This window comes from Gavialis gangeticus, unplaced genomic scaffold (assembly GCF_001723915.1).
Source record: "Gavialis gangeticus isolate Ggan-Ray unplaced genomic scaffold, GavGan_comp1, whole genome shotgun sequence".
Classification (NCBI taxonomy): domain Eukaryota; kingdom Metazoa; phylum Chordata; order Crocodylia; family Gavialidae; genus Gavialis; species Gavialis gangeticus.
This window is the reverse complement of record NW_017729009.1, coordinates 21,691,052-21,703,985: the sequence shown is the minus strand read 5'-3', so window position 1 is coordinate 21,703,985 and position 12,934 is coordinate 21,691,052. Positions and strand designations below refer to the sequence as shown.

The following is a 12,934-nucleotide window of genomic DNA, read 5'->3' as shown; positions in this document are numbered from 1 at the left end:
GGAGGGTGGGAGAAACGCGGTCGTTTCCGACGGGGCCCGCAGTGTCTGAGCGCCGCGGGCCGCTGCAGCCGTTGTCCCCGAGGGGCCCGGATCCGACCCGCGGCTGTCGGCCGGGGGAAGCCGCGCGGGCCAGGTGGGGTTGCTGACAGGAGCCCCGGGGCGGCTCGTGGGGCTCCTGCGGGCCACGAGGCGTCCCGGGAGGGTGAAGCAGGGCAGGGTTTGCTTCTGTCCTCGGCACACTGAATATCCACGTAGCTTTTGCTTTGACCTCTCTTCCTGAACAGGCTGCGGAGGATGTCAATGTTACTTTTGAAGATCAACAGAAAATTAACAAATTTGCCAGAAATACCAGCAGGATCACAGAGCTGAAAGAAGAAATAGAAGTGAAAAAGGTACCTACCCGCTACCTGCTTGCGCGTCCCCGGCTCTACCGAGTGCGTGATGGAGATGCTTAGGTTTGGGGTCTAGGTCTGGAGTCGCGGGTACGTGAAAGCAAAAGGACATGGCGTCTGCACTGGATTTTAAAGTTTACTTTGTGACATCTTAAAATAGTATGCAGTTATTGCAATAAAGGTATCGCCTACAAAAATCCTGGAGCATCATAGCTATGACACCTCTCCAATACTAGAGGAAAATAAGCTTGTTTAAGATTATTTACTACCCTGTGTTTTCTGGGACAGTATCGGTTTCATCTGTCTCCGTGTCACTGTCATCCCAAACTGGAAATATTAGTTCTGCGTTGGTACTGAACAGGCCGCCCCTAATTTCAAGGATGCTAACACCAGTCTCTGGGGTGTCCAGAAATGTTCCACATTTTCCTCCTTAAATCTGTTTTTCTTTAAGATTAAAAAAGTATATTGGCAGTGCCTCCCAAATATGTTTATACATAGATTAGACTAGCACAACCCTTGGTTGTTATATAACGTAATACATAGAATCAAGATGGATAATACTAAAATCAGTAGTTCAAAAAACTTGACTCGAAACCTTTCTTCCAATCTGGTAGGTCTTATTTCGATGAAACTCACTAATTTAGCCAGCTCATAACACACTTCATGATTCTTGCACCAAACCCCAACTTCTCCAGTTGAACTCATCATTTCCTGTGTAACACTATGTTCAGGAGTTTGAAATTCCGGTGTTTCCTGTGTCTAGGAAATAGATTAGCATAGAAAGATTGAGTATCGTGTGTAGATTTGTGCTAGTGCAATTCCACTGAAACTAATGGGGTTACAGTGTTAATATGCTACTAAAGTTAAACATACATGTAAAGAGTGTATTGCAAAGCTCAACTAGTTTGTTAATCCATTTTATTTTTTGCAATAACTAGCAGGACAAAGCAACAGCTTTCTTACTGTGTCTTGACTCTATAGAAACAACTTCACAATTTGGAGGATGCATGTGATGACACTATGATGCTCGATGATGATGATTCACTTCTGATACCGTATCAGATTGGAGATGTCTTCATCAGCCATTCCCAAGAGGAGACGCAAGAGATGTTGGAAGAAGCAAAGGTTTGTGAGGGAGAGGGAGTTTTGTGTCTTCTTGATGCTACAGTAAGAAATAGAGATCAGCATTCCTGGTGAATGGATGGAGTGTGATGAATTGGTTTGTCTTTCTGCATACCTCTGCTGTGACAGGGTGCAGGATCTGTCCTAGTCTGAAACTGGTTAAATTTGGCACAAGGGCAACATGAGCAGTGGCAGTAGAATCTTCCTCTACACCGGGGCAGGCAATTATTTTGGCTGGAGGGCCGCTTAATGAGTTTTGGTGAGCTGTCAAGGGCTGTAAGAGTAGCCCTGCCCCTTGACAGGTGCCCCGCTGCCTGGTCACCATCTTGGGACCAGAAGTCCTGCCCCCACCCACTGACCTTTGCCACTGGAAGTCCCACCCCTTACCCCCAGAAGTACTCATTTTGGGAGGGGACTGCTATCTGAACCAGAAAAAAAACAAATCGCATACTAAATGTCAAACATCTACTATAACACATTTTAATTTTATTTCCAAAAAAATATTTTTCCCATGATTTATATTTGTGTAGTGTATATATAGAGGTGACTGCATAATAAGTCAAAAATAAAATCTTACTTTTGTGTTTTGTGTATGGGGTGTGGTTGGGGGTGGGGGGCTGTATGGTGGAGGGGCTGCACGTGGGGTTTGTGAGAGGTGTGGTTATGTGAGGAGGGCGTAGGGTATGTTTTGGGGGGAGTGTAAGGGAGGGTGGGGGACTGTGGGGACCCCCCCCCCCACACAGCCCCCCATGGTGCATAGCTCCTGCTGCTTGCAACAGTAGGTAGCGGGTGCTTGTGGCCTGTGCAGATACTGCTGCGCGTGGCTCCAGCCACAGCTGCACATGGCAACAAGGAGTGCAGCCAGGCTGGCCCACCTCTACTGCATGGGGCCATGCGTGGCACAGCACTCGCATGCCACCAAGGGAAACCGTGTGCGATGGAGTCAGCTGCCGCCATAGAAGCATGAAGTAGGGCTCTACCACTTCTGACAGTCCCAGCAACTGCACGTGGCGGCAAAGGCCCCGTCGTATGGGACTTCCCCTGGTGGCTTGTGAGTGTGGGTGCTGCACATGTGCTACGTGGAGCCCCACACAATAGAGACGGGTTGGCCTCACTGCGCTCCTTGTCACCATGTGCAGCCTTGACTGGAGCCACAGCCACTAGGCAGCAGCGGGTGCCACAGATCATGAGTGCCCTGAGTGCCTTCCACTGCTGCTGCCAGCAGCGGGGGCTGTGCGCTATGGGGGGGCAGTGTGTGTGTGGAGGGGGTGGTCCCCACAGCTCCCCAGCCTCTCCTCACAGTCACACCCTGCCTACCCAAGCTCTGTGCTCCCACCAGGCCCTTGAGTGCAGGCTGCCACTAGCCCCAGCCCCATGCTTCCTGCCCCTGCCCAGCTGCAGCTTTTACCCATCCCCACTGTTTCCCTACCTGATGCCTGGAGCCAGCACTGCAGCAAGGTCAGAAGGAGCCACTGGGGAAGCTGAGCAGGTCCCCTGGCAGCTGCAGCAGTGGTAGCAGCTGCTCTGCCCAGAAGGGCTGGGGCCCTTCTGCACACTAGGGTAGGAGCGAGACGCAGGGGCTGGGCAGGGTACAATTAGGGGGTGCCCACAGACCATATGCAATTGCCTAGCAGGCTGAACCAGCCCGTGGACTGTATTTTGCCTGCCCCTGCTCTCTGTACTCTCACCTTGACCTAGAGAGGTCATTAGAAAGAGTAGCTGAAACACTAGTTTTCCACTCTTCGGCTTCAGTGTATTTATGATGAGAGAACCTTGTCTATTAGCAATTTGCACTGGTACACTAAATCATTTTACACAGTGTCCCAGAATAGCAACTAGGGAGTAGTTATTTCTGATTCACTAGTGACCTGAATTTGAACTTTTGATGGATAGTTCTGAATTCTGTCCCATTCTCACTTCATGGCTTTAATTTGAATATATTTTGCTTGATGCATTATCCAGCCCATAGGTCCATACATAAATCACTACTAAACATTTTGCTTTGGTGTTAATAATTAATATTTTCTTTTTCAGAAAAACTTACAAGAAGAAATAGAAGCATTAGAATCTAGAGTGGAATCAATTCAGAGGATATTATGTGATTTGAAAGTACAGCTTTATGCAAAGTTTGGGAACAACATAAACCTTGAAGCAGATGATAGTTAGATGTTTTCCAAGTAGACTATATACATTTTTTTTTAATTGATTGGTTAAATAATGAGCCTTGGCAGTTCCCTTCTTCCAATAATGTTTAAAAAATATCCCACAAATTTTATTGTTTTTATGAGTTTCCAGTCATGGGTTTCACCTATTTAAAGAAAGCTTTCTTATTTGACAGACCTGCAGTTATTTATTTGTTTAAAAAAAAACAATTGCCTTTCAAATATAATTGGTAGAGCATCAATATTGGAATCTTTAAAGGCTGTTTGTTAAAATAATAATAAAGATAAGCAACTGTAACACTTTTCATGGTTTCTTTGTGGGTGATTGGTGAAAGTATTCAGGAAATATACAAAAGGCTAAAAATCTGAAATTGCTCCAGTCTACTACAGTGGATCCTTGAGAGTAATAATAGTAAGTGCAGTAGATTACTATAATTGGACTTGTTTAATTATAGAAGTCTACTTTTCATCCAAGGATCATAAAACATTTGATAAGATGTTAAATATTATTCCCAATTCACAGATTTCAAAACTGAGGTTCAGGAAAGCTAAGTACACCCCCCCCACACACACACACACACACATCAGTGAGTCTTTGTCCAGTTTTGACAGTCAACTACTCGTTTCACTGTATGTTTTGCATAGAAGTTTTCCATGAGTATCTTTGTATTTGTGAAGCAGTGTGACTGCAAGCCATCCAATGCTTTTAGACTTATACTCTCTCTCAAAGGATTTTGCTTTTTGCATAATCTGTAAATACTTGGTTATAATTATATTGCTTGATTGTGAACCTCTTCAGGTTTCTGAGTCTGGAGTCTTCTACAATAAATGCTAGAAACTTCCTTAAAAGAGGGGTAGGGGGGAAGATTTCAACCAACTCACTTACCTCTGAAAACAGGTTTTCAGGAACAGATCCAAATTGCAAAGCTCATAATATAACCATTAAGAACTGGCAGGAATGACTGCACTGAGCTTTTGTTACCTCAGATCACCTCTCATTTGCCATGTGATGATTTGGCAGTTGAATTTAACAGACTATAGTTAGCAGCCTGCTGGTTTAACCCCAGTGGGGCTGAAAGCTGGACATTTAAAACCCCTCATTGAATTTTGAGTGATTACTGTTGAATGCACTTCCCTCGCTGGTTGAGTTTTCTGCCATGTCACATTACTCTATAAATCTTCTGGTTTCCAAGTAAGGGGTATAGGTTAAATCTCTGATTTCAGAGATTCGAGGTGGAGAGATTTTAGGTGGCTGTATATTGAGCTAAAACCTTAAATCATTTAATCATTTATAATTAATAGCCTAGACAATAAGTGCATTTTTGTCGCATAAAATATGCCTAGCAATTGTACCTTAGTGGCCTGATACCTCCTACTTCTGTCTGAATAGGGAAACAATTGCTTCCATTTCCTCCTGATTTGAACTGCTACTTATGAATGAATAAACATCTGAAACTTTGTTCAAGTTCCTTTTTAATGTAATGCTTAATGAGGTTAAAGTTGCAGCTGAAAGCAATATATTACAATAAAGACTTGATAAATTGACTGAAGCATCTGCAGTATGTAGACAGCAAACTGAATCCACAAAGGGTCCAGTGTTTGGGTGCCCCTTGGATACTCAGAATTAGTGCTCAGCTCCTGCTTAATACTGGAGATGCACAAATCTTTTTTGGTAAAGCCACTTAAGTGGTGCATCTACACATTCATTAATGTGCCTTTGCTACTGCACATTAAGGTTAGTACCTCTAATATGAGGTAGCTAAAGGCAATAGCTGCAATAATGTGCAGTAGCAAAGGTGTAATATATATATTTTTTTTTTTTGGAGATGTTTAATGTGCAGTAGACTAATTCTATTGTGTATTAGCACACTAGGACTGTTTTTGCCGTGTCACGCTAATGTGCAGTAGAACAGTCCATTGTGCATTAAGGTGTCTCACGTAGGTGTGCCCACTGTGTCTTAAGTTTCTTCTGCTGGACCTACAACTCATGTACTAATGCTGCAAAGATGGTAGGCATGAGATATGGTTCCTAAGCTCCAGCAGGATTCTCAAATCAGAGGTTCCCCTACCTGCCCTGTCTCCAAGGCTTGATTAAGTGTGTGTGTGTATGTATGTATATATGTGTGTGTGTGTGTATATATATATTTTTTAAACATGCTTAGACAAAACACAGACAAGAGGTGACTTCTGCTTAGAATCTGCAACTCTCCCACAATCATGTTCTCTTGTACTCTGTCCCAATGAAACTTGTTTTTTGGTGTACTGGCACAGCTTCAATAGGAGGAGTGCCTTCAAGCAGCTCTGTGTGTGGCTTGCTAGTTAGGGTAGTCTCCTGAGAAAGTGGCAGATGTCTTTAAACCTCAGGAGACAAGGGAATTGAAACCATATCCTGTTTCTTGGGGAGCATTAAGCAGTAGGATATTTTATGAAACGAGAGGCATAACAGCAGTGCTGTCACAACCCCACCTACTGTGCTCAAAGTACAGGGAGTTAAGTTGCTTAGAGGACTTGGGCGTTCTCTGCCTGATTTTTGGATGCTGATGAGCTTGCCTGGAATTTAGGCACTGAGCTGCTCAGACAGGTAGTTCTGCAAATAGCATAAACTAGACAACTAGGTACACAGCAAACTTGAAAGTCAAACAGTGAGGTCCCCCCATGGCTTTAGTACCTCTGCAGTTAAATGGGAGCTAAGCAACAGCATTTTGGATTTAGGTGCTTCAGTTCTCCCAAAGTCTTGCATTAGGCACCTAGTTGTAAAGTGTAGACAATAATGACAACTGCCCAGCAGATGGTACTGCAGTGCCAGAAATTTGCTTGCAGTAAGGATGCTGTTTATAGACTACGAGAAAGAAATTGCAATAGAACAAGACTTCAGCTGCCGTGTTGATTAGCTATTTCCCCGTATTTTTAAATTCTCCCCTGTGTATGATTTGTGTCACTCCCTATTGCAGTGAGCACATTCATGGATATAAGCTTTCAAGTGCTAAGTCACGGGTGTCAAAGATCACGCCCATGGGGTGGATTCAATCCCTGGAACCACATTATTCAGCCTCTGGTGGTGGCCCTGGGCTTCAAGTTGACCCCACATGCCATATACAGCCTATACCAGACTGGCCTTGTCTGCAGGGTCAGGGACACAAGGTGCTTGCTCTGCAACCCATGCTGCACACAGCCAGACTGGATCCCCCTCCCCACCAGCTTGCATGCCGGATCCAACACCTGCACTGTCTTCTGTGGTTGGTCCAGGATGCAGTCCAGGTTTCAGAGTAGGATGCAAAAGAGGTGCAACTCTGGACTGGTCACAGCAGGCACTGGGTCTGGCATGGGTGGAGGGATGGGGGCCAGATCTAACCTGTTGGGTAGGCCAGCACTATTCATCTGGCCCATACACTGGTCCTGCACCACTAATCTGGCCTTCTGGGAGTTTGACAGCCCAGTGTTAAGTGATAATGCAGTAGTGTGGTTTCCAAGCAGGCAAATACAAAAGGCTGGCTTTTGAGTTTGCCTCATTCGAAAATGAGAGCAAGTTGCAACTAGTGAGTTTCCAATATTTAATACCAATGGGATTTTTTGAAGGATTGTAGTGCAGCAATTCTCTGGGAGAGAGAATCCTTTACAGAACTCACCAGTGCAGTCCAAAAAGACCCTGTATATCCATGAGTACTGCTACCGTTTCTAATGCTCTTTAAGATCTTACTGGATAGACACTTGCCCATCTAGTTCCATGTGACTGTCGCTGCTACAGTTCTTAGAATAGTCCACACTAATTGCTCATGTGTACTTTTGTTAAGTAATGACATACTGGTTTACCACAGTGCCAGAATATGTGGGGACAATTTGTTAAAAAGCAAGCTTGATTCACTTGCTTCAAGTTGATTCCCACCCTAAAGCCTGGGTTTTTTTTGTCTAAAGTGTATGTTGTTTGCGTGCACATTATCAAGAATTTGGATGGAAGAGCCACCATGCACAGTTGCTCTATTTGCTCATGCAGTTTGGATAATAGCACTTGCAATTCTGTCATGCAGTTATGTACCTAACACTTTTCTAATTGAATTATGAGTTTTTATGCTGCCCCTACCTACAGCTTAATTTAGGTCCACACAAAATGTGGGAAGCATTTTTTTTTATTGTCAGTGTGGAAATGAACACACTGAGTTTTAAATCAATTGCCTACAAACATTTGCTAGACCCCTGTTTCTTAACTTTCTTTCTCCATAATGTATCTGTGTAATTGTCTTTCAGTTAGCATGTATTCTAAATAGCTCCCCATCTTGTAAGTACTTTTGTTTTATGCAGACTGGAAATTTCTCTTATCTCTAATAATGTTTGCCTCACAGTTATCTTGTTCAGACAGTCTAAATATAACCCACCAAAATGCTCTGTCAAAAAGCTCTGTTCCTCTGTGCACCTTTGCTCATGTCATAAATCATTTAGCTATACTTGACAGTAATATTATTGTCAGAATGCAAATGGTTTACTGTCATTCTGCACTGTCAAATCAATCACATTTGTAAAGCATTTTTAAGAAGAAATGTGTGTAAGGGCTAAGTATTTCAATCTAACGGCTTTTTGTGCATGCTTAGAAGGCTGAGCTCTTGATTTCTGAGCACTGAACTTTATCCAAATCTTGTTCTGCGTTATAAAAATACAGTTTCCATGCTTTTGCCATATTGTTTCAATTCTGCAAGTCATAAAGTCACTGGGGGCTGCTTTTCCCTTTACTTGAGCAATTGAATCAGGGAGAGTAGTGGAGTATCAGCCAATGGAAGGTCAGCTTATTTCATTGAATGATGTCAAGAGGATTTAACTTGCCAGCTCTTCAAACTAGCCTGAACAAATGTCTAAAACAAACAGTTGGGTGCAATCCTCTGTTTGCAAGGACATGGTCTGGTTGATCTGTAATTCAGTATAAACCTCTAGCTACAGGGCTAGATGTGAAACCTGTTCAGATCTTTCACAAAAAAGCTACAGAATGACTGTATTATTGCAGTATCTCACAGTAATAGACGGTAGTCAGAACCATGATGGTAATTTTCCATGATGGTAATGCACAACCCTAAAATAAAATATTTTATCCCAATCCAAGGCCATAGTTTTAATACAGACTTCACTTAACAAGATATTTCTCTATATTTAAAGCAGTGATTCTCAGCCAGAGTGCCACCAGATACCACACAATATTAGGGCTGTTAGGTAAGCAATCATGATATACAAGATAAACCCAGAGATTCCAATTACAAATCCACTTGTGGTCTTTCTGCATTCTTTGCAACTGAAAAATTGTTCTATTTTTTTTCCACAGTCAAAAAACAGGTGAAAACGTAAGAGTTGGCATTTTCTGAGAGGTGCTTTGCATCTAACAAATGGTGGCTCAAGTCTAAATTGTTGGAGAACCAGTGCTTTAGATTATAGCAGCAATAGCATGCTTACTTTGTTTGTGGAACCTGATAATTGCATGTGCAATTTAAGAATGTAATAGTACTTATGCATATTTAAATATAGGGTTATTAAAACACATTTGGAGCAAAATATAATTATGAGTCGTGTCCCCCACCCCCCTCCAAAAAAAACAAAAGTCACAGGAGCATGTTGGGAGAGTATCTTCCCCAAATCCTAATTTCTGCAACTCTACTGACTGATTGAAAAACCGATTATATTCTCTAATCAAATTTGGTTAATAATAATTTGGAAGTTGTAAGAAGTGGCAAATAATTTTGCCACACTAACCTTTTCATCAAAGTCATAAGAGGAGATGCTGGACTCATATTTTCTAGCAACAGAATTTCTGCAATTTAGTTGCATGACTCAGTGGTTCAGATCATTTATCTAATATTGTTCTTATAGCCTGATGCATGAAAGAAAAAAATTGTGATTTACAGAGGCATGATAGGGCTTGACAGAAATTATTCACAGTGAGATTTGAGTCTGTATTGATTACATCAGTCATAAAGAAAAATATATGATTTCTGCAATTAAATGTTAGTTTCTGATCGAGCTGCACAGGGTGCACTGAAGAAATCAAATGTGGATGTGGATGACTGGAGAGGGTTTCTTTCCGCAACAAATAATTAAAAAAAAAAGCTAAAGGCATAGTGAAGGCCATGCTGTTCTAACAAAGAGAGAGAGCCTTAAGGAACAGTAGTAGCACAAGACATGTCTGGGTAGGACAGAAGCAGCTTAATTCACATTTAGAAAAGCCATTGCTCTTCACTCCCTTCTTCCACCACTTCTTGCCAGTCTCCTGGTACCTATCAGCCTGCTATTATTATGGTCACAATTTACCCAGACAACAGCTCTTCTTTGGCTACCACAAGTTCCTCAGGACATTGCCTTACATTTTATGGCTGAGTGGCTAATTTATTTCACATGGTGAGATTCTTCCACATATTACATTCATCTAGCCACTATGGGTAGAGGCCACTGATGTACATCAAAATGGTATTTAATATTTCCCCACATTCATATCTGATATACATAAGACACCACCTTCTTAAAAGCTCTTAATGTATTTACTAAGTTGCCCATTCAACACACTGAAAATATTAGGGGGCAGGGGTAGAAGGGGGGATGGGACAGAGTTTCAGGGGTGGTCAAGCTGTGTTCTGTTCAAGAGCCAGGTGAAATGACCTTTGGGTATGGTGACTGTACATCCTGTTTGGCCAGGACACTCCAGGATTTTGTAGCCTAGTCCCAGCCAGTTGGTCAAAAGTCCCAGGCTGGAGTCTGGCCGGGAGGTGGAGCAGCATGGTGTGCCAAGCAGGCTGCTCCTGTGTGGGAGCAAAGCTGGGATCCTGGAGCAGGCACCACCCCGGCCACACGTGGCACCTCCTTACTCCTGCACACAGAATCATAGGCCTGGAAGGGACCCCAAAGGATCATCGGGTCCAGCCCCCTGCATGAGCAGGAAAGACATCTCGGGTCAGACAACCCCAGCCAGGTGACCGTCCAGTCTTCTCTTGAAGACCTCTACAGTGGATGATTGCACCACCTCTGGGGGGAGCTGAACACGCTAATTGTAAAGAAGTTTTTCCTAATGTTCAGCCTGAAACAATCTTCCAGGAGTTTGTGGACATTGTTTCTAGTTTTCCCCCACATGGCATCTCCTTACTCCTGCACAGCAGCAGTGGTGCCTGCCCAGCCACCTGCCTGGTGCACCATGTTGCTCTACCTCCCTGCTAGACCCTGGCCCGGGACTTTTGACCACCTGGCCAGGACCGGGATCTGGAATCCTAGAGTGTCCTGGCCAAACCAGGATGGATAGTGACCCTACATTTAGCCATCCTTTCATTTCTCTAATCTTGGCCAGCTGAGTCCTTAGTCTAATTTAAAGTAGTATACAGGATTTTATAAGCTATACGTGAAGTAACAGTCCCCTGCCTCTCCAAAATACATGCTTATATAGCTTCCTCACTTCACCAGTTTTCACTCCGTCTCAGTCTTTAATACATTTAACTTCACAAGCCACCTGTCAGGTAGGGTCAGCTCTCTATTTTACAGATGGGAAACAGGCACAGAGAGACTCAAGTGACTGACTCAAGGTCAAGCAGACAGTCTGTGGTAGAGGAGGAAATTTGAATGCAGGTCTCCTAAAATTCAGGCTAGTATCATAACCACTGAAGTACCCTTCGCAGGAACAATCCTACTATCCAGCAATGACCAGAGTACAGCTTGATCTGCCAGTCTCCCCTACTGCTCCCAGTACTGCCAGACACGGGGACAGATGTTGAAATGGTTAACATAAGGGTGCACCCCGTGGGGATTTTTTTTCTATCAGGGGACTCTTTGGTTGTCCCATTAGCTTTCTGTCTGCTTCCTGAAGCCTTTGCAGTATAAAGTGCCTGGGGAAGGGGAGGAAAAAAGAAGGGGCAAAGACCTTATTCAATGCTCAAAGAAGTTTTCAATCACTGTTTATAATTAATTTCTTCTAAGCACATTAGCATACAGTACTCCAGTCCACCCTTCCCATTTAGTAGCTGGATGGTCATTTCCTTGCCCCAAGATTCAACTTGTTAGTGCTTTGATGAAATAATGGATTTTAATGCCTTTTTTTTTTGCATTTGCCATTGAAATGGCTGTTAGATATATACCATGGTGATAGAAGTGTGAATGAAGACAGGTTTTTCAGTAGTAAGAGCCAGTAATTGACCAAGAAATGTTTATAACATCCAAGTGCAAAACTTGATTGCCTTTGGAAACCCTAGAGCAATAAGTCAACCCAGAATAAAGATTATTAACCTCAGTGTGCAAAGGTGGGGTTGATGGCAGATGCAACACTAGAGACTGGTTTTTATTAGCACTTCAGGGAAATGAATAAAACGTACAGCTTCATTTCAGTACACGTTTTCTCAATCCCTGTTGCTTAATAATACAATTAGAAATGTGTCTGCAGAAAGCTTTGGAGTTGTCTTTTGGAATTGTCTCCCAGCACAAATGTTCAAAAACTCCTTGTGTGCTTTCAAACAGAAGTTGGTGACAGTGTCAGGAGAGAGCATTTCTAACATTCAGGGTAGTATCTGTACTGAATATACTTTGGTTGAAACACTGGTGACTTCAGTTACTTCCAGACAAATCTTAGTTTCCTGTGGTCCTCATATAAATCATCATTCAAGTACCCTATAAAGCAGCGGTTCCCAAACTGTGGATCACAACCCCAAATGGGGCTGCCACATCAGCGGATGGGGTTGGGAGTGAGGGGCCATGCTGAGGAAAAGTTTGGGAAGTACTGATATAAAGGGTATCTCACGATCTTGAGCACTGGAGGAAATGTTTCAGCCCTTCTTCATACTTTAAATCAAAATCATATCTGCACTGAAAATGCTATCATTTCCCCCTTCTCCTCCAAGACCTAATAATAACAAGACAGGAACAAATAGAGGCCAAGTTTTGCGCTGATCACAAAAATAAAAAAAAGATTAGGGCTTCTACATACCTGACCAAGTGAGTTCACACAATACCATGTTCACCCTTGGCTACATTTGGCCTGTGTAATTATTCCAGCAAATACACCGAAGTGACTATTTGCTAGGTGTATGGTTACACCCACTTGTTTGGGTAGGGTTTGTAATAGGGTCTCTGCATCAAACAGAAGGAGAACTTCCCAATGCTACACATTTTCCTTTAACTCTGTACCCTTCTGTCTATGAATCTCCCCATAATCATGGATTAAGAAATAAACTTGGGAGGTGCATTTGAGCAGGTTTGGGTGTGCGCGCATGTGCAAATGTAAAATGTGTGAGGATGTTAATAAAAGTTTTTGCT

The 12,934-nt window shown here is 43.0% G+C and overlaps 1 protein-coding gene across 1 annotated transcript in view; it reads left to right on the top strand.

The window, feature by feature from the left end:
* Positions 1-3,979, top strand: part of PFDN4 (prefoldin subunit 4) — a 4,251-nt gene extending 272 nt beyond the window's left edge. Inside the window, exons 2-4 of the mRNA XM_019510216.1 lie at positions 285-392; positions 1,374-1,517; positions 3,549-3,979. Of these exons, the coding sequence (XP_019365761.1) occupies positions 285-392; positions 1,374-1,517; positions 3,549-3,680 (384 nt within the window). The 3' untranslated portion in view covers positions 3,681-3,979. The remainder of the gene's footprint in view (positions 1-284; positions 393-1,373; positions 1,518-3,548) is intronic.
* The last annotated feature ends 8,955 nt before the right edge of the window (positions 3,980-12,934 follow it).